This window comes from Oikopleura dioica, chromosome 1 (assembly GCF_907165135.1).
Source record: "Oikopleura dioica chromosome 1, OKI2018_I68_1.0, whole genome shotgun sequence".
Taxonomy (NCBI): domain Eukaryota; kingdom Metazoa; phylum Chordata; class Appendicularia; order Copelata; family Oikopleuridae; genus Oikopleura; species Oikopleura dioica.
In genome coordinates, this window is record NC_137291.1 from 1,737,381 (window position 1) to 1,756,819 (window position 19,439).

Here is a 19,439-nt window from a genome sequence, read left to right on the forward strand (position 1 = left end):
GAGCAGGGCTTTTAGAAAAGCCGAACCCTGACTCAGGTTTTCTACACAGGTTATTAAAACTTCGAACCTGGATTCCATAACCTGTGCAGAATCCTGAGTCAGGGTTCCAAAAGAGCAGGGCTTTTAAAAATCCCTGACTCAGGTTTTCTACACAGGTTCCTGAGCCCTGAGAAAGGCCTTTCCAGAAGATGAAAAAAATGAATCTGCCCCGAGGGGCGTTCTGGTCATATTTATTTCAGCTGTAATAATCTTTATGGAGCTGTGGTGGAGATTAAAACATTATGGATGGGGTCCGAGATTGCGCGCTACTCCGTCATTAACTCTGGCAATAACCAGAAACCAATAACCCTTCTTAAACATTTCAATTATTCAGCGCCAGCCGATCGGATGGCCACAATGGGGTGATGGACGCCAGATTCGGGCACGCGCCCGCGCGCCCTAGGCACCTGAGCCCAGACGCAGCTGCCACTTCCAGCCATAAAATACTCCCTCTCAATAAAACTGTATTGATCGCGCTATTAGAAAAGTAACTACCTGAATTGTAGAAAAATCGTCAAATATTTCTCTCGATGTTTGCAAAATCATTGATTTTCTTCGAAATTTTAGGGAGTAAAAACTTGTTCTATCATTCAGGTACAATTAACCCGTTGCCGACCGTCAGGCGTAAATTTGCCTCCTACGCCAATGAGAATGCCGTATTTTTAGCCTCGGGGCATGTCGTAGCAGCAAAACTGCTACCTGGTTGGTAATGGGTTAATTTTCTCCTTAGTTGCTTCTTGATCTGCCCTTAGGGCATCGCCCGTATAGAAAACTTATTAAGGATCAACAGTATGAGTCTGGTTCTGTTCTTTCTTGTGCCTTGGTATATTTATATTGTCGGTTTCGCAAGGAAGCGGCGTCAAGTTGAATCTACATGAGTGTGATGAATAATTCTATTTCATCCCCTCTTCATCCGCGCCGCAACAAGCCAGCTGTGATGCTCTCCACGCGGGTCAAAGCCAACACGATTTCACGCACCCCATTGAAGTTCGAGAGCCATTTCGCCAAATTGACACGTTGCATTTGGCACTTCTTCGTAGAAGGTATCTCTCAAGCATGGTTAAATAGGATTATTTTTCGTCATTTCTTGAAAAACTCTTTGCAAAAGAATTTCCTTAATAAATTTAAAAATAAACAGAGATCAAAAACACAGATCAGATTCTTTAGCAGAATAAGAGTCAGGGTTAATGTTAGGGTTAGGGTTAGAAATAGTGTAAGGGGTTCAAGCTGCCCCTAACCCTAAGAACCCCCAACCTTAGAGCTAAACAAGGGGGTGTCGCCCCGGAACCCCCCCCCCCTTAAGAGTTTCTTGCCCCCAACCCTAGGCACATACCCAGATTCTAGAGATATATGATGGCTCGAATCATAGGCTATGATTCATAGGCTCGAATGATAGCCCCACTCTACAATTTTCCATCTTGCTTTCATCTTAGACCCCTCCACGTCGATAACACTCAGGGTGGGTCGCCCAAGTTTACCCGCTGCATGGAAGGGTTGCAGAAGCGAGCGAGAGAGGGAGAGAGAGTCAGTGTTTGATTGGCGTTGGGCGCGCGGCAGCGCCGTAACACCACGGCGGAGCGCGGCTGCCGAGCGCCATCGACCTTCTCTCGGAGACCCCCTTGCATCTTGGGGAGACGATCCTTCTGATTTTACTTAGAAACCGAAATCGGAAATTTAGACGCATCCAATTTACAGTGTCTAAAAGGACTTAATACATACTTTTTGTATAAAAACGACGATTCGAAAAGAAATAAGAAAGAGACCAAGAAGAAAAGAACATCGACAGGAGATTCAACCCAGCCTTACTGTAAGTTTTACAGAGAATAATCTTAATTACAATTGATTTTCATCTTTTTTTATCAAAATTTTAATAATAATCGTCATAAAATAGTGTTTTTTCTAATAAAGAATGTTTAAAAGACCCTCGAGATTTTCTTAAGGATATCATCAGGATTTTTCTGGAGAAAAAAATTCTAAGGGGTCACCTTATTTGCCAAGAAAAGAACCCAGAAACACGCTTATGTAATCATGAAAAAGCCAAGAAAGAAAGTTATTATGGGTGACGAGAGGGATTACGCGATATGAGTTGCTTTGGGTACTTGATAAGGCTCCCTGCTGGCCTGATAAAGCGCCGCTTGGAATTATGAAAAGCCCCCTTATCTGACACGTTGAAAACTAAACGTGAGGAGAAGTTCTTTTTTACGTAACTTACTTCCTGATTATAATTAATAAAATTAAATCCCCTCTTTATTTTCCAATAAGAGGCGGACACCCTTAATTCAATCTTCCAAATTATGAGTTTTTTCTACAAAAATCAATTTCCGGTTTCTTTCAGAATCTCTTTTTAAAGGTAGAACACATTTCACAGTTGAATATCGCCGAGATACCCTTTAGTTTTTGTTTCAAAGGAGCATTAACAAAAGGATATAAAGTCGTTAGGGCTTAAGAGCATATTTCTTTTGAAAGATTGATCTTTTTAAAAATATGAGTATTAAGGGGATACCCTTAGAAAAATTTTGAAAATTATTTTTTTATAAAAAATATTTGTGTAAAATTCCTAAAAATAGCTTTCGAAAACCTTTTCTTCTTCTATTTACTAATAACAAATGTTGAAAAAACGTGGCGGCGATGCGTGGAGTAGGGGCAACCCAAGAGCTTGGTTTGGGATCAACACTGGCCGCTGTTTTGCGTTACGACATGTTAGACACCAAAACAGTCGCACCCCGACGTAATTATGAAACCGATCTAATCCCCCAAACGGCTAATCCCAAATATTAAATGCTCCCTTCTTAGAACCCACGCTTGGAACCACGAGAAACATGAAGACTTTTAAAAAAATTCTAGAGTCAGAATTTATGAAAATATATTTTTCGAAGTGATACCCTTAACAAAAAATAATAATCAAGCAAAAAATCTCAAAAATAACAAAAAAATAAGCTGATTATTTTTTATAAACTGATATATTTATTCTTTTGAAAGAACATTGTTGTGGGTATACCCTTAATTTCTATCGAAAATAAAATATTTTTGATTCAGATGGCACAGATTCCAATGATCGGAGGTCCGAAACTTGGCTCGACTCTCCTCACCGAACCGAAGGTAAGACCCTTATTTATATCGTCGTTTTCCGAGGAGATACCCTTAAGAAAAGTCCCGAGAAAAAATACCAAGACAAAAAATAGTCATGAGATTTTTTCATTTGAATTTTTTCAGAAGCTATTTATTTTTGGATCGCGATATCCATGATGTGGGATTAGGCGCGTTAAGATTAGGGGGCCGGAAGAGAAAACAGGGGAGACGCTGGGTCGGATTTTTGCGCCCGCTGGCATTTCTCGACAAACATGCAACCAGCAGATCGGAAATGGTAGCTTCCGGTGGAAAATTTCGAGAACTAGTAGTAAAATCATCGTTTCTGATACAAGCATCTCTCAAGTGCAGCAAGGTCGATTTAAGGGTGTCTTCGTATAATGAGGCTATTTTTAATCAAGTTTTTTTTTGTGAGGAGACCCCCTTAAGGGGGTGGTGGTCGAGACTAAGACTTTTTTCAACTTAAAAAACTCAATTTTTTTCAAATTAAGAAAATTTCTTATGAGGAAAATTTCTTCAATACTTTGTTGATACCCTTATTTTTTCCCCGGAAACCAATATGAAGTTGTATTCCTTCGATAAAAAAAGATCAAAAAATGCGCATAGATTTCATGCTTACGAATGCAACTTCCGCAAATGACACCTTGAAGAGCATTTTTCCTAAAGATGACTTTGAAATTTCCTGCTCTGCGTCGAAATCTAAGGGACTCATGTTTGTTCCCCGCTAAGGAGTGTGTACATATTTGTCGGTGCAATTAAATTTTTTCTTTGAGGGCAATTTTTGGACTTTTATTGCTTATTCAAGTGCAGTTTTTTAAGGGGTAGTCAGGCGAAATCGGATTTTCTAGTGCTTATTTCTCGAAAATATTTCATAGTGACACCCTTATTTTACTTCAGAAAGATTTCATTGAAGGGTGTCGCTATGATATTTGAAGAGAAATACATGATTAAAAATCTGATTTTCCTTGCCTAGAGCCTTAAATTTTTGTATGTTTTTGACGAATAATTTTTATTGGGGCAATCAAGTCAATCAAATATGCATTTCTGATTTGTCAGAAAATAGAAACAAAAGCATCTGAATAAATAATCGATCGCTCCAACTTCCAGCCTGGAATTAATGCAAAGAAAGCAAACCAGCGAGGGTTTGCTATCGTTTCAAAGTGTAAACAGCGCTTTTTGATCAAGTGGCATTTCCCCTTCTGCCAAATAGCGATAGAACGATAGGTGCTGTCTGATAGACAGATTTCCCCTGACAGTAGAAGGTGCCAGGTTATTTTTTTCACCCAAGCGGGGCGATACCCGATAAGGGAAGATGAACTTATTAACCGGGGAAGGAAAAGCTCCAAGGGTCTACCGCAACCGGGGCAATATTAAAGTTCAGATCGAGATTTTCGCATTATCAAAAGTTTCAATACTTCCTTCATAAAACATTATTTATTCGTGGCGAATCCAGGGTAATTTTCTTTAAAGACAAGTTTCTTCTTTGATTTCAATAAGGAAGACAGATCAAAAAGATCAATCTTCCTTATCAAATAATGAAGGGATACCCTTATTTTTCATAAGAAAAGCTTTGTTTTCTTTAAGGGTGTCACTATGTTAAATATGTGAGAGTGGAGAATCAGGGTCAAAACTAATGGCGCGATTGTCAGAATACCCTGAATTTTCGCTGAGTGTGCCCAAGTCGCCTGTCAAATGCTGGTTGGTGCGATGCGGGGATGTTTAGAGATGTCTTTGGCTGCGATGTGTGCCCGCATCAAAGGCCCCGAGCGATCACCGGAAACGGCCGCCGGATAGATAAATCTGCCATTTGCATTTTCGGGGGAAGTCGTAATTTTAACGCGCTGCGGAAATTTTCTAATGACGCGCCCTGCGGCGAGTGAATTTCAAATCTTCCAAAAATAAGGAAATCTGTAGAACATTTTTTTCTCTACAAAATTTTTTTCAAAAAATTTTTCGAAATTTTTTTTTCAATTTTTCGATTTGCGTCAATTTCTGAGAAAAATTCAAAATTGGCATCAAACGAGAAAACATGTCATCCGCTTATTAAATTATGACAGCGACTTCAAAACCTGTCTCGTAACATGCCCCGAAGCGCGTGCGTATTTATTCGCCCACAGTGGCCCATGAGATGAGAATGTCATGTTCCGTTGACTTGGGGGCAAATACATTTCGGGCATTTACAGATTAGCCAGTTTTCTTGATGTTTGTTGTTTTGGCGGACAGCTTTGAAAAGCTGCGACATTTTGAACTAATGATTGGGCAAATTGGAACGGCTTTTGGAACTTGAGTTTTTCGAGAAAGAGAGTTTGACCTTATGTCTTTCTTTTCGCGAAAGATACTGAGCTTGCTTCTGCTCAAATCGCGGTTGATCCCCTTAACTGTCTACCTATTCTGACCCAAGTAGCCGCTCATCCGTCCGAATAAACCCGCTTATAACTTACCCCCTCAACTTACAATTTAGTGGCAATCGAACAGTAACTCGTGCGAAGATACACTGTCCTCCTCCAGCGGCGCTTCTTCTGACTGTAACACACAGTCGGCAATTCAAGAGACTTCACTTCCAACCTTCGAGCAGCAGAAAATGGAAAATCTACAGGTAAGAGTAAAAATAACAATAGCGCAGAGGCAACATAGGCTACTTGTCAAATTAACACCATAAAACCGCAGAGTTGCTCTAATGACCAAAGAGATCTGTGAAGACACCCTTTTTTGGTTCAATCTTTTGCTTCTAATGCACCCACTTGCGGTTAGCTTTTTGTTGTCTCCCTCTTTTTGAGCCGTTTTTTTAATAACAAACATCGAGGAAAGGCTTCAAGACCCCTTCAGAAATTCTCAGACTAAACCATTATTAAGGCTCTGTACAACAACTTGAAGAAAACCCAGCAGCCCGCTTCAAAATCTTCTTTCTCAATCGACGATCTTGCGAAATCATCAAGCTTTTCTCCTCAATCAACTCCTTTCGCCACCTCCTTGGCGCAAAACGCAATCAACCCCTTCGCGTTCCAGCACCAAGAACTCTACCGAAAAGCGATTGAGAACTTGAAAAGCTCTGGTAATCCTCCCAGCACGCCAAATCCAATCGCTCCTCATCCTCACAACGAAAATCATCAAAACAATCATTCGCACAAAAATTCCTCAAATCATCATCAACGTACAAAAATCATCAAATTTCATTGAAAAAAACAATCATTGAAATTTTTTAATTCATTTGTTTCCACTTTACGAACCATGACTCATTCTCCTCTTAGGGCCTCTTACTCCATCTCTTCCTGCGCATTTCATGCTCGGGCAGACGAATCCGGCGATGAATCCGATGATTGCTCAGCAAATGCAACTTGCGAGGCTCCAGCAGCATGCGATTCAGAGGCAACAGATGAAGGTTAAACTCTAGAATAATATATAAAAGAAAAATGAAAAAGCCTTTTTAAGAAATCCCGGTTTCTTATTGGTCACTTTTTAAATCCTTGCTTCTCATTTGTTCAATGTTTCATAACGATCTTCTGATTGGCTGACCTTAAAAATAAGCGCTTTTCATTGGCCGATAAAATTTTGAGTTCTTTTATTAATATTTTTTGCTAAATCATCATTTCAGATGCGTGGAATTGCTGCAATGCAACAACAACGAGCAGCGTCATCGCGAGATGCTGTTTCTGCTTCGATTGTCCGAGAAGCCAAATCGCAGCTGAAAGGACTCGATCCTGAAAATATGTACATCGAATGCCCACTTTGCCACAAGCGCATCAAAAGGCTCTACCACTTCCAGCGACACATGCGGTAAGAACTGTCTTTCTACATGATTTTAGAAAAGTGACGCCTTTAATTTTCGTTTGAAAAATAATAAACCTTCATTTGTCTTTGTCAAAAAATAAAATCTTCTTTACAGAATCCACTCCGGCGAAAAATCGCACCAGTGTCCTTGGTGCCCGTATCGATCGGTCCGCAAAGACAATCTGAAGTCGCACCTGAAGACGCACGAAAAACACGCACTCGAAGCTAGAAGGTGAGTAAACCGCCCTTGGCACTAAGCGTCTTTCATCTCCCCCTCGATTCCCAAATTTTCAAAGAAACATTCTCAAGCACCCCGTTTTACGGCCGTTTCCTCTTTTTTCAAGTTTTATTCCCATCAAGAAAAAAAAAGACAAACAAAGAAAAGGAATCAATTTTTGTCATTGTCAATTTCAATTTTTTAAAATAAAATATTCAGAAACGCTGCATATCTCGATAAAAAGCGACAAAATGAAATCGACGCGATGCGCCGCCTGCATCAGTTTTCCGTCAATCAACTTGCCATTTCTGCCATCCCGAAAACCGAGGGTCAGAAAGATGTGGATTCTGGATGCGAAAGTCCTGAAGAACTCTCTAGCAAGGTAACTATCCATACTTATTTACAATTTTTATTGAAAAAAATGACTCAATAAGAAAATTTTTAAAAGGCTAAATTTGTTCCTACACGGGAAACCCTCGATAACAAAATAATTCATCAAGCCTCCTGATTGGCTGAGCTAAAAAATGAGCTTTATCTTTTAATTTATGCAAAATCTTGTTTTTTCTGGAGATTTTCTTTCAAAAATATTTTTTTTTCTTCCATCAAAATCTCTTATTCCAATTTCTAGGGCTCCTCTCCTCGGCAAAACTGCTGCCCCTCTTCATCGGACTCCTCCAGCGCTTCGGATCGCCACACATCGAAGGAATCCGACACTTCGTTTTCGATCATCGAAATCGAGTAAACCAATGAGAAAGATGCTAAAGATTATTTTCAAGTTCAAACTTCATCCTCTTGAATGTTCTCTATTTTTTACCACCGACGCAAAATGTCTTCCTGTTTTCAAGTTCCTGTACATTTTTTTCACAACAATCGCTCAGAGTACACAAAATTTAGTCTTGTTCATAAGAAATTCTTACAAGTTATAATTTACGATCACTTTTTTGCTTATTTATGATTTTTTTTTCCGATCGAAGAATTTCAATGAAAGAGGGGCTTAGTTACGGCCTCAGATTTTCCAATTCTTTGATGACTGTACATTTATTAATAATAAATATTATTGCATAAGGTACTTTTCATTTCATATGAGTCATCATCGATTAAATTTCGGCATCATTTTATAATGCCAAGTCGTAAAATGCATTGTTTTGAATCAGAATTTTCAGAAGAGAAAAATGTCAAAAATAAAAGGTAATGCGGTTGAATCGAAAAAGTTTTCTGATAAAGATGCTTTATGATAGTAATTGGATGCGGATTTGGCCGAACAGGGACTCTAAGTCTGAAAACAGCGCTTGATGATCTTGGTGAGTCTTCCTTGATTGCAAATTTTAAAAAGCCGAACTCGACATTTTTAACCTTTTTCTTAAGGCTTTGGGCCAACCTATCATATGTTCGAAAACATCAAAAACAACGACAACGAATTCTGGACCAAAATCGGCCTCGAAAAAGACCCGAAAATCCGCCACAAACTTCTCAAGGAATTTTTCGACGGCTCAATTTACAACAGCACAGTCGATTTTCCCGGAAATGTATTTTTTCAAGATCTGATGGAAATTTATCCAGATGCAAAAGTGATTTTGACCGTTCGAGATTCGCCGGATATTTGGGCAAAATCAGCGCAAGAGACGATTTTTGGATACGAAAGTGGATCGAGATGGAGTTTTGAAAGACTGCCGGTTGTGAAGGAGATGTTGAGATTTGTGCCAGGAATGGGGTCTTATCAGCTGACGAAACTTATTGAGACGAATATTTCAAGGTAGATTTTAATCATTATTTTTTTGAGAAATTTTTTTCAGAATGTTTCTTTGCGAAAATCCTGCTTACTCCCTTTCTGGGCTTTCTGAAGCTTATTCTGACTGGATCATTTTCTGCAAGTCAAAGATTCCGAAAGAAAAACTTCTTATTTTAAATGTAAAAGAAGGTTGGGAGCCGTTGTGTGAGTTTCTGCAATTTCCAGTCCCAGATGAAAAATTTCCAAGAGCTAATGATCGAAAAAGCTTCAACAGCTGGCACATGCTTATCCAAGAAGGAAAAGTAATAATCGCATTCCTTTCATTTTACTCTGCATTTTTATATCTGTTGCTCAAATTGTTTTCATGAAAATAAAACCGACGACGCATACTCAAAGCTGACCATTTTGACGCTTGACCTATTTTGCTGCCATACTCGAGCGATTTTTCTGTTTATAAGCAGTCCTAAAACTGAAAAAGTCATCATTTGAACAAAATCAAAAAGAGAAGCAGTTTAAAGAAATCGCTGACACTCTGAGCTGGGATGAAGGTTATCGGCTGTGGCTTTGGTCGGACAGGAACCCTTAGTCTGAAAACAGCGCTTGATGATCTAGGTAGGTGAGTCTTTCTTGATTTTATTGTCTTTCCAACTTTTAGGCTTTGGCCCGACATATCATATGTTCGAAAACATAAAGAACAATGACAGCAACTTCTGGACAAAAGTCGGGCTCGAGAAAGACCCAAAACGTCGACAACAATTTTTGAAAAAATTCTTCGACGAGTCAACTTATCAAAGCACGGTCGACTTTCCTGGAAATGTCTTTTTCCAAGACTTGATGGAAATTTATCCAGATGCAAAAGTGATCTTGTCGGTTCGAGATTCGCCGGAAATTTGGGCAAAATCGGCGCAAGCGACGATTTTCGGCTACGAAAGTGGATCGAGGTGGAGTTTCGAAAGACTGCCGGTGGTCAAGGAGCTTTTGAGATTTATTCCGGGAATCGGGTCTTATCAGTTGACAAAAATGATTGAGACAAATGTTCCAAGGTATAATAAAAAGGGACTTTAAAGCCATCTTTTCTATCAATTCATCTAACAGTCTTTATCAGAATGTATCTTGGAAAAGAACCCGACTACTCTGTTGCTGGGCTCGCTGATACGTATTCTTCTTGGAGCGAATTCTGCGAAGCTGAAATTTCAGAAGAAAAGCTTTTGATTTTCAATGTCAAAGAAGGGTGGAAACCACTTTGCCAATTTCTCCAAGTTCCATTTCCCGATGAAATTTTTCCAAGAGCGAATGATCGAAAAACTTTCAACAACTTGCACATTGTCAAACAAGAGGGAAGAGTCATCATTGCCGTTTTCGTTCTTTACTTTTTTCTTCTTTTCGCTGTTTTCGAGCTATTTTTCTAAAATTGAGAAAATACAGTACAGACGAAAAAATGACGATGATTTGGTTAGATCAAAATATTTGCATGATGTTTATTTGCGCTCTTGAAAGTCGGGCCAGTTTTTTCGGAAAGAAAAATAAAAAAAATTTAAGAAATGAAAATTTTGTTTTTTATTTTCCAACTCATTTTGGCAAGATATAATTCTATAAAATGCGTCGCATTGGAACTTAAATGCTCTGGCTCAGCATTTTCTTCCCGTTTTCACGGACGCTGCGTTCGTGCATATGCAGTATTCCGTACGTTGGAAGGGCAGGATTTGAATTTTAACGGTGTCTGCAATTTATCACTTTTCACAATTTATCCGCAGAGGATTCGAGGCGGAGAAGTAAGAAATGTATTTGAGCCGTGAAAAAAATTTTTCTAGTGCGGGAACACCGCCGAAAACCAGGAAAATGGAGGTCTTCAGTGGACAAATCGAATCACCAATGAGCTTTACGGAATCGACGAGACTTTGAGTTGCCGACAAGGTCCTTCTGATGGTGTTTTTGCGCGTGAGAGATTATTTTTTGAGACAATAAATCTTTCATTTTTTAGCGTATGTGGAAAGCCAAACTCGCGAATTCCGCTGGAACGCTGATTCTCGAAAATTTGAAATCATAAATGCTTATGGAATGTACTGAAAAAAAAAACTTGAAAAAAAAACAAAAATGGTGGCTTGATTTTTTAATAATATATATTATAGTATATAAAATTATTATTGTACAGTTTTTTTCCTCTTTTGTGGACCCCAACTTTGTGGACATTTTCTTCATTTTAAGGGGTTTATGTGGGACACTTTTGCAAAGATGATGTTCCACTTTTGTGGACATTTTCCCTGGTGAAAAAATTTTAGAGGTAAAAATAGCGTATTTTTTCAAAAATCTTTTGTTTTTTCTAAGACTTTAATGGCTTTTGAGGATCATTTAACAGACTTTAGTAAAAAAGGAGCAAGAAAATACGTTTCAAGGATGAAATTTCCTATTTTTACATAGAAACTAATGGGACCGAAAAATTTTAAGCCTCTACGGTGGAACATTTTTTTGGAGACTCTTGCCCACTTTTGTGGACATTTTTGAGAAAATTTGGGACAAAAAATGTCCACAAAAGAGGAAAATAACTGTACCATTATTATTGAACGGTTTTCATATAAATATTTTCGGCTCAGGGTTCCAATTTTTCCGAAAAATTCGGCATAAAAATGGACTCAAATTAAACATTTGAGACTTGGCAAAGAGCAATGACTATACGATGAGCAAGCGAAAGGCTGCGCGAGATTTTCGGAAATTGACTGATTGAGCGAGTGACATTTGAGCGAGATCTAAGCGACGTTTGAGCGGTATTTAAGCGAGGCTCACGCTCAGATGTCGTCGAATTCTACCTCCTTTTCCTTCATGGAGGTCATAAATAGTCGTGGAATAATGTGCAGCATATAATTTTCGTTTTTATCAATGATTTATTCTTTATCCAATTTTATTTTTCATTTAAGCATTTAACCTGACTCAGGTTTAAAACACAGGTCGTCGAGCCCACCTTCGACGATTTCGCCTCATGATTTCAGAAATCAAAATATTTGCTTGTTGTTTATTTGCGCTCTTTGAATTCGTGTCAGTTCTCTTCGAAAAGCAAAATAAAAAAATTGAGAAATGAAAATTTTGCTTTTTCTTTTCCAACTTATTTTGGCAAGTTATAATTCTATTCGTTGCGTCGCATTGGAACTCAAATGCTCTGGCTCAACGTTTTCTTACCGTTTTCACGGTGGCTGCGTTCGTGCATACCGAACTTTGGGAAAGCAGGATTTGAATTTTAACGGTGTCTGCAATTTATCACTTTCGGAACTGCGTCCGCCGAGGATTCGAGAAGGAGAAGTAAGAAATGTATTTAAGCCATCAAAAAAAATTAATCTAGTGCGGAAATACCGCCAAAAATCAGGAAAACGGAGGTCTTCAATGGACAAATCGAGTCACGAATGAGCTCTTGGGAATTGACGAAACTTTGACTTGCCGACAAGGCCCTTCTGATGGTGTTTTTGCGCGTAAGAGATAAATTTTTGAGACAATAAAGCTTTCATTTTTCAGCTTCTGTGGAAAGCCAAACTCGCGAATTCCGCTGGAACTCCTTGAAAGGAAAATTTGAAATTATCAATGCTTTTGGAATGTACTGAATACAAACATGAAAAATGACAAAAAAATGACGGCTCATTTATCAACATTTTATTCAACATTTTTTATCTAAATATTTTCGGCCTATTAATAAATTTGCAGCAGAAATTCACCCAAAAGACGAGCAAGAGCAGGACTCCTAAAAAACAAAAATTTGTCTTTTTGCCTCTTTTTTTTTAATTACCGATCGAGGAAAATAAAATAATCAAAAGAAGTTCTTCGTTTTCTCTTTGATCAAAATGTTCTAAAAGCGCCTCTTTTAGTTTCATTCTTTCGCGAAAATAAAATTCAATCTGGCGTATCGGAAAAAATCGACTGGGAGAAGAGGATGATCTGCGGTGGATAAACGTCAAATGAAAGACAATATGGCGGCTCGGATCATCTAATTTGTTTTTAAGAAAAAAATATTTTTAATAAAAAATTTAAAAAGCAAATTTGAAATTGTTTCTAGAGGCGCAAGAAATACAATCAATCTAGAAGGGGACAATCAGTGAAAGGCACTTGCGTAATCAAAAAGGCAGCACGAAGTTGAGGCCTGACATTGAACGAGACAAACCTTGGGGCGAATTTTGGCCAACAAAGATCTTAACAATTTTTTTTTTGTTTTCGGCTTTTTCAGGGCTGTTTGTTCAAGAGAGACCTTCGATTTTTCGAATTCAAAAGGTAATTACAAATGTTATGGAAAAGTGGCTCGATTAATCTGGCTGTCTGGTAGACAGTTAATGTTGACGTTAGTTTTTAAATTAAATTTTTGATTAAAAATATAAATTCGAATTTTTTTCGTTTTTTTCCTTAAAAGTAAATCATTTTTAATAACAAAAACTAAAAAAATAACATTCTACAAAAATGAATGTATCCTTCTTCGGAAAAATAATGCTTTTATTGAAAAATAGACGTTTTTACGTCCACTCTCCATTTTTTACCCGCTATCGAATTGTCCCGCGGCGGTGGGTGTGATGCACCTTTTTCAACCCTTTCTTTATATTTTTTCCTTCCAAACTCCTAAATCCATCTCCCAAGAGACAAGAATTAAACAAGTAAAGTAGTTTTTAACCAGCGAGTTTCACTGTTTTTCATGTAAAAAATGAGTTTGTTTTAGATTTGGTAGACAAAAGAAAGAGAAAAAAGAAGAGGAAGTGACTGTTACTACTCATGGGAATAAGCTTGCTCAGGAAGAAGGTTTTCCTTGGTTATCTTGGACAGGTTCGACATGCTTCTCAGGAACGGGCTTCTTTTTTATCTCCTACGGGTGTATCTTCGTTATTTTTTTCTTCAAGAACCCGATTTTTTCTGAAAATAAGCCCCAAAAAAGCAACAAAGAAAAATTCAAAAAGTGCTGGTAGCGAATCGTGGAGAAATCGCTATTCGAATTTTCAGAAAAGGTGCAATTTTTTGAACTTGGGAGTTTATTTGATGGAGGTTTTCATTTTATCATTGGATTGTCTTTTTTACTGAGGGATAGAAGAAATTTTTTTATCGAATCTTTTTAGCTCGATTTTTACAGGCGGAGAAAACTGATTTTTCGCATGTTTTTGGGTGAAAGAAAGTGGTGAAGAAAGGCACTTTTGAATTCTTGGATTAGAATTTTCCAACGAAGTGGTCTGTTGTTCGACGGAACTCTTCGTCAGTAGCTCGTTTCAAGTGATCCTTGATGCTAGAAAAGAAAGGTTTTGTTTGACGAAGATTAAGGGGGTACGAACGTGAAGACCATGGGCTGTCGTTTTTGGCCGGTAGGGTTGATGAAAATGCCTCGTCTAGTAGACTGAGCTAGATTTTTTTTTTTTAGTAAAAAACTCGATCTTTTGGTCGCTCGAAGATAATTTCTTTACGTGACTGTTACGGTCAGAGTCTGACCGTCAGACCGTATGTAAATGACTGTAGTTGATCAACTTACCAGTAAGCTCTTTGAGTTGCGCAACCAACTTCATCCTGAATTTGATGAGATCTCTTGATGTCTTCGAAACAGCGCGATTTCGCTGAATGATTTTCTGTTAGTCCAAAAACGGGGTGTTGTCGGGGCCTAACCCCCTCTGGCGTCCGATGTTCGGAAGCCTGACGCAAGGTAACCAGAATTTGCAATCGAGGATCAACAATTTTTGGTCAGATGATGAAACTCAATTTAGCTTGAAGGGAAGACTTTCTTATGTAATCGATTATGTAATGAAGGGGATCAAAGTGGAACTCAGTAACCTCTTGCTTTTGGGGATATTTTACCTGGTTCTCTCAATTCTTTCTTTTTCTCAGAGTGAGTTTAAGACTAAAAGTGAAGCTATTTGGGAACCTTGGTGCACTTTTATCGCCCATTCCCATGATGCTTGTTTTCCGATGTCTTGAAATCGAGACACCAGACAATCTCCCGGCTGATTTTCTCCTATCACTTTCCGTTGAGCTTTTCATGTGATCAGCGGCGCAAGAATACAATGAATATGGCCCGAGAGTTGGGATGACGTCATTCTCACTTTTGTTCAGATACTGTTAGTTAGACAGAAGGAGAAAATAGATGTTAGCGGCTTGAAAAACAGACACCATAAATTCGGCTCAGGATTCTTTCTTCTTGAATTTTTAATAATAAGTAATAGTGATAGGGCAATAACTTCTTTAGATCGCAGTAAAAACAGAGGAAGCATGTTTATATTTGCTTTAGCAATTTTGGATGGAACTGATATTGATGGTTAAAAATTTGCATCCTATCAAAGAGCATGCACAGAATTGGACATCGAAACCGTCGCAATCTACGCCGCTGAAGACAAACACTCAGCCCATCGCACCAAAGCTGACACTGCCTACCGCGTTGGCGAGGGAAAAGCGCCAGTTGCCGCCTATCTCGATGTTCCTGACATCATCCGCATCGCGAAAGAACAAAACGTCGACGCCATCCATCCTGGCTACGGCTTTCTCTCGGAACGAGCCGATTTCGCTCAAGCTTGTACGGACAATGGGATCAAGTTCATTGGACCCAAGCCGGATATTGTGCACAAAATGGGCGACAAGGTCGAAGCGAGAGCGATTGCCATCGCCGCTGGGGTTCCTGTCGTTCCGGGAACAGACAATCCGATTGAGAATAACTCCGAAATCCGAAAATTCATCGAGTCTCATGGTCTTCCAGTCATCGTCAAAGCCGCTTATGGTGGCGGAGGAAAAGGCATGCGAATCATCCGGAACGAGTCGGAAATCGACTCTCAATTCGAACTCGCCAAGTCCGAAGCCGCTCGAGCTTTCGGAAACGGAGCTCTTTTTGTCGAAGCCTATCTCGAAAAACCCCGACACATTGAGGTCCAAATCCTCGGAGATGAGCACGGAAACATCGTTCACCTCTACGAGCGAGACTGCTCGATTCAGCGACGACATCAAAAAGTTGTGGAAATTGCGCCGGGGCACTTGCTCGACCCTGTTGTCAGACAAAACATGTTGGACGACGCTGTCAAGCTCTGCAAATACGTTGGTTACCAAAACGCTGGAACGGTGGAATTCTTGCTCGATTCCGAAGGCCGTCACTTTTTCATCGAGGTCAATTCGCGTCTACAAGTCGAGCATACAATCACCGAGCAAGTAACTGGAGTTGACTTGGTACAGTCGCAGATCAAAATTGCCGAGGGCGCCAATTTGGAAACAGACCTTCATCTCGTCCAGGATAATATCAAGACCCAGGGTACTGCCATCCAATGTAGAGTGACAACGGAAGATCCGGAGAAAGACTTTTCCCCGGATACTGGAAGAATCGAAGTTTTCCGAACTGCTGAGGGCATGGGAGTCCGACTCGACTCCGCTGCCGCTTTTCCTGGAGCCATCATTTCGCCGCACTACGATTCGCTTCTTTGCAAAGTCATTTGCTCCGGACGAGACATGGCCGACGCTTCGAAAAAGATGTCGCGAACTTTGGAAGAGTTCAGAATCAGAGGAGTCAAAACAAACATCCCGTTTCTCAAAAATGTAGCCAAAAATCCGCAGTTCATCGGAGGCGCCTGTGATACGACTTTTATCGATGCAAATCCGAGTCTTTTCAATTTCTCACGATCGGAGGATCGGGGGACAAAACTGCTGAATTATCTTTCTGAATTGATGGTGAACGGGCCGATGTGTGACTTGCCGGTAGATGTCAAACCAGCTGATGTTCAGGAACTGACTTTTATTTTAAGATAATTGAAATTTGCGGGGATAAACCCTAAGGGCCGCCCGAGGACTAAAGTTCATTAATCGATTTGAGTTTTTGATTCAAAGAATTTTCATATTTTAATTTCACACAAAGAAGAAAATTTTAACAGTTACGATTTTTATCTCGGTCATTAGTCTAGAAAATTTTTCGGGAATTATTTTTAAGTCCGTTGAAAGCCGACAATTTCTGGTCATTCTAAACCACTCGGCTCAACCTCCGCCCCACCTGGCTGGCGAGACATTTTGAAGTCCCGAGGACCTGAAGGATATGCCAAGGCTGTACGCCAGAACCCTGGCCTGCTCATTACAGACACAACAATGCGAGACGCACATCAATCTCTTCTCGCCACACGAGTACGAACACGAGACTTATTGGGTTGCGCGCCGTTTGTCGCTGGAGAGATGCAACATCTTGGCTCTCTAGAGTGCTGGGGCGGGGCGACTTTCGACGTTGCCTTGCGATTCTTGAGGGAGTGTCCGTGGGAGCGATTGCAAGAGCTAAGAACGCAGATTCCAAATATTCCCTTTCAAATGCTTCTTCGAGGAGCAAACGCAGTTGGCTACACAAACTACCCGGACAACGGCGTTCGGGAATTTTGTCAACTTGCCCACGACAACGGGATGGACATTTTCCGAGTTTTCGACTGTCTCAACTACCTGCCAAATTTGATCTTCGGAATGGAAGCTGCTGGACAATCAGGAAGTGTTGTTGAAGCTGCGATTAGCTACACAAGCGACTGTACCGTCCAACAAGGAAACAAGTACAACTTGGATTACTACATTAAACTCGCAAATGAGCTGGTCAGAAATGGCGCTCACATCTTGTGTATCAAGGATATGGCTGGCTTACTGACTCCAAAGGTAAAAATCATAACCTGTTTCTTTTTTATCTGTTTTGATATTTTCATTTTTTTGACTACATTGAATGAATTCCTGAATGTCTCCTCTCTAGTCGTTGATATGGCTCCTGTAATATTGTTTTCGCCCCACTCAACAGCAAAGCTCCCTATTTCAACTTATTTTAAGTCCGCCCATATGCTAATCGACGCCCTTCGTCAGCGATTCCCCGACATTCCGATCCACGTCCACACTCATGACACTGCTGGAGTCGGTGTTGCCGCAATGCTGGCCTGCTATGATGCTGGAGCTGACATGGTCGATGCTGCTGTCGACAGCATGTCCGGAATGACATCACAGCCATCAATGGGCGCTCTCGTTGCTTCTGCGGGAGAAGTTGATACAATGCTCAAGTTGAAGAATGTCTGGAAATACAGCGATTACTGGGAGCAAGGTAAGCCTTGAAAAAGAAACGCTTCTGAAATCCATTTAGCTCGAACACTCTACTCGCCATTTGACTGCACTGCCACGATGAAATCTGGATCATCAGACGTTTACGAACACGAGATTCCTGGAGGACAATACACAAATCTGCACTTCCAGGCGTACTCAATGGGTCTTGGCGATCAATTCAAAGAAGTCAAGCAGAAATATGCAGAGGCAAATGAGCTTTTAGGAAACATTATCAAAGGTAACGATTTTTGCAAGAACCATAACCCAAGGATATAAAGTTTAAATTTAAATTTTCTGAAATCGTCAAAATTGAGTTAAGATTAAGAAGGTAACCTTCCGTGTTAGCCGTAATAAAGTTCACTTACACTTCTGATTCATAATTTATGAATCTTTTTAGTCACTCCATCATCAAAAGTCGTTGGTGATCTGGCCCAATTCATGGTCCACAACAACCTCTCCGCTGAAGACGTCAAAAACACTGCCAAAGACCTCAGTTTCCCCAATTCAGTCATCGACATGATGCAGGGCGGCCTTGGCATCCCGGTTGGTGGTTTCCCCGAGCCGTTGAGAAGCGATATTGTTGGATCTCTACCGACGATTCATGGAAGACCTGGAGAGAGCATGGAGCCAATAGACTTTACGAAAATTGAAAATGAGCTGATCTCGAAGTACAAGGATTTGAACATAAGCGCGGAAGATGTGATGTCCTACGCTATGTACCCAGGTAAGAAAATTTATTCTAGAGACTCAATTTTTTGAAGGATCCCCCTCATTTTTTATCTTTAGCTGTCACTGATGAATATCTCCGCTTCAAATCCCAATACGGCCGCGTTTCCGGCCTCGAAACCCGCAAATTCTTTGTCGGCCCTGACATTGCCGAAGAATTCGATGTCGAACTCGCTCCGGGCAAAATCGTTTCTGTCAAGCCCCTCGCTGTCACTGACTTGAACGCATCCGGCGAGCGCGAGGTGTTTTTCAACTACAACGGAGCGCTCCGAAGTTTGATGGTCAAGGACAAGGAAGCGGCGAAGACAATCGTTTTGCATCCAAAAGCGACTGCTGGAGTGATCGGGTCTGTTGGAGCGCCGATGCCGGGAGAGGTGATCAAGCTTTTGGTAAAAACAGGACAGAAGGTCAAGCAAGGAGATTCCATCGCGGTTCTCAGGTAAGTCTTCTTGGCTTATACATCTTTTTTCATCAAATTCTAGTGCCATGAAAATGGAAACCAACATCCCTGCCCCTTGCGATGGCGTCATCGGAAACTGCCCAGCCAAAATCGGCCAGTCTTTGACCAAAGACGATCTCATTTGCGACATTAACTAATTCTTCTTTTTTTCCAAACCAAGTTCACGACTATTAACTTTTTTACTCTCAAGTTCACGCTCACGGCAAAAATCATTTAGCCACTCTTTTATCTTCACTGTTATGTGTTTTTCCTTTCTTCCAAATTATGAAATCTGACTGTCTCTTGTTTCGATCGAAAAACTTATTGTCTGACTTTTTATCTATTCTTTTAGTTCACTTTTAGCAATAAAACTTATTTATCAATCAAAGAATGTGTTTTATTTCTCT

At 40.1% G+C, this 19,439-nt stretch overlaps 5 protein-coding genes and 2 long non-coding RNA genes across 9 annotated transcripts; 6 read left to right on the forward strand and 1 right to left on the reverse strand.

Moving 5' to 3' along the window:
- The first annotated feature begins 1,687 nt into the window (after positions 1-1,687).
- On the forward strand, positions 1,688-8,180 carry LOC145700561 (uncharacterized). 2 transcript variants are annotated; one of them, XM_081777855.1, is made up of 9 exons: positions 1,688-1,846; positions 3,076-3,138; positions 5,588-5,722; positions 5,980-6,277; positions 6,375-6,505; positions 6,719-6,900; positions 7,010-7,126; positions 7,331-7,493; positions 7,740-8,180. In XM_081777855.1, exons 2-9 carry the CDS (start codon positions 3,076-3,078, stop codon positions 7,851-7,853), a joined length of 1,203 nt encoding a protein of 400 aa, XP_081633981.1. In that variant the 5' UTR covers positions 1,688-1,846; the 3' UTR covers positions 7,854-8,180. The 2 variants fall into 2 exon arrangements, with proteins under 2 accessions (XP_081633981.1, XP_081633989.1); XM_081777863.1 differs by having other exon boundaries at positions 5,980-6,178.
- A 162-nt stretch (positions 8,181-8,342) lies between these two features.
- On the forward strand, positions 8,343-8,979 carry LOC145711430 (uncharacterized). Its single transcript, XM_081789123.1, has 2 exons — positions 8,343-8,412; positions 8,477-8,979. Exons 1-2 carry the CDS (start codon positions 8,343-8,345, stop codon positions 8,866-8,868), a joined length of 462 nt encoding a protein of 153 aa, XP_081645249.1. The 3' UTR covers positions 8,869-8,979.
- Positions 8,980-9,319: 340 nt separating this feature from the next.
- On the forward strand, positions 9,320-10,273 carry LOC145708766 (uncharacterized). 2 transcript variants are annotated; one of them, XM_081786466.1, is made up of 3 exons: positions 9,320-9,452; positions 9,496-9,883; positions 9,946-10,273. In XM_081786466.1, exons 1-3 carry the CDS (start codon positions 9,383-9,385, stop codon positions 10,247-10,249), a joined length of 762 nt encoding a protein of 253 aa, XP_081642592.1. In that variant the 5' UTR covers positions 9,320-9,382; the 3' UTR covers positions 10,250-10,273. The 2 variants fall into 2 exon arrangements, with proteins under 2 accessions (XP_081642592.1, XP_081642600.1); XM_081786474.1 differs by having other exon boundaries at positions 9,329-9,456.
- A 115-nt stretch (positions 10,274-10,388) lies between these two features.
- On the forward strand, positions 10,389-10,936 carry LOC145712360 (uncharacterized). Its single transcript, XR_014135219.1, has 3 exons — positions 10,389-10,612; positions 10,652-10,778; positions 10,822-10,936. It is a non-coding gene; the product is annotated as an uncharacterized LOC145712360 (long non-coding RNA).
- A 966-nt stretch (positions 10,937-11,902) lies between these two features.
- LOC145711251 (uncharacterized) lies at positions 11,903-12,448 on the forward strand. The gene is made up of 3 exons (XM_081788976.1): positions 11,903-12,131; positions 12,172-12,298; positions 12,342-12,448. Exons 1-3 carry the CDS (start codon positions 11,910-11,912, stop codon positions 12,425-12,427), a joined length of 435 nt encoding a protein of 144 aa, XP_081645102.1. The 5' UTR covers positions 11,903-11,909; the 3' UTR covers positions 12,428-12,448.
- Positions 12,449-12,968: 520 nt separating this feature from the next.
- On the forward strand, positions 12,969-19,419 carry LOC145695307 (pyruvate carboxylase, mitochondrial-like). Its single transcript, XM_081772305.1, has 10 exons — positions 12,969-13,088; positions 13,525-13,644; positions 13,736-13,800; positions 15,120-16,535; positions 16,755-17,438; positions 17,604-17,868; positions 17,908-18,105; positions 18,265-18,591; positions 18,654-19,032; positions 19,076-19,419. The coding sequence occupies exons 2-10, from the start codon at positions 13,578-13,580 to the stop codon at positions 19,188-19,190; spliced, it is 3,516 nt and encodes a 1,171-aa protein (XP_081628431.1). The 5' UTR covers positions 12,969-13,088; positions 13,525-13,577; the 3' UTR covers positions 19,191-19,419.
- On the reverse strand, positions 13,804-14,521 carry LOC145695306 (uncharacterized). Its single transcript, XR_014133690.1, has 4 exons — positions 14,451-14,521; positions 14,320-14,401; positions 14,126-14,192; positions 13,804-14,079 (listed from the first exon to the last, which is right to left on the reverse strand). It is a non-coding gene; the product is annotated as an uncharacterized LOC145695306 (long non-coding RNA).
- Positions 19,420-19,439: the final 20 nt, after the last annotated feature.

Excerpts from the sequence above, each read along its gene's own strand:
- LOC145700561 (XM_081777855.1), top strand. The coding sequence starts at position 3,076 with ATGGCACAGATTCCAATGATCGGAGGTCCGAAACTTGGCTCGACTCTC. Across the intron at positions 6,278-6,374 it reads TTCCTCAAATCATCATCAAC|GGCCTCTTACTCCATCTCTT; the intron begins GTACAAAAATCA and ends TTCTCCTCTTAG. Across the intron at positions 7,127-7,330 it reads CACGCACTCGAAGCTAGAAG|AAACGCTGCATATCTCGATA; the intron begins GTGAGTAAACCG and ends TAAAATATTCAG.
- LOC145711430 (XM_081789123.1), top strand. The coding sequence starts at position 8,343 with ATGATAGTAATTGGATGCGGATTTGGCCGAACAGGGACTCTAAGTCTG. Across the intron at positions 8,413-8,476 it reads AACAGCGCTTGATGATCTTG|GCTTTGGGCCAACCTATCAT; the intron begins GTGAGTCTTCCT and ends CTTTTTCTTAAG.
- LOC145708766 (XM_081786466.1), top strand. The coding sequence starts at position 9,383 with ATGAAGGTTATCGGCTGTGGCTTTGGTCGGACAGGAACCCTTAGTCTG. Across the intron at positions 9,453-9,495 it reads AACAGCGCTTGATGATCTAG|GCTTTGGCCCGACATATCAT; the intron begins GTAGGTGAGTCT and ends TCCAACTTTTAG. Across the intron at positions 9,884-9,945 it reads ATTGAGACAAATGTTCCAAG|AATGTATCTTGGAAAAGAAC; the intron begins GTATAATAAAAA and ends AGTCTTTATCAG.
- LOC145711251 (XM_081788976.1), top strand. The coding sequence starts at position 11,910 with ATGAAAATTTTGCTTTTTCTTTTCCAACTTATTTTGGCAAGTTATAAT. Across the intron at positions 12,132-12,171 it reads CGAGGATTCGAGAAGGAGAA|TGCGGAAATACCGCCAAAAA; the intron begins GTAAGAAATGTA and ends AAATTAATCTAG. Across the intron at positions 12,299-12,341 it reads TTCTGATGGTGTTTTTGCGC|CTTCTGTGGAAAGCCAAACT; the intron begins GTAAGAGATAAA and ends TTCATTTTTCAG.
- LOC145695307 (XM_081772305.1), top strand. The coding sequence starts at position 13,578 with ATGGGAATAAGCTTGCTCAGGAAGAAGGTTTTCCTTGGTTATCTTGGA. Across the intron at positions 13,645-13,735 it reads ACAGGTTCGACATGCTTCTC|AGCAACAAAGAAAAATTCAA; the intron begins AGGAACGGGCTT and ends AAGCCCCAAAAA. Across the intron at positions 16,536-16,754 it reads TAGATGTCAAACCAGCTGAT|CCGACAATTTCTGGTCATTC; the intron begins GTTCAGGAACTG and ends GTCCGTTGAAAG.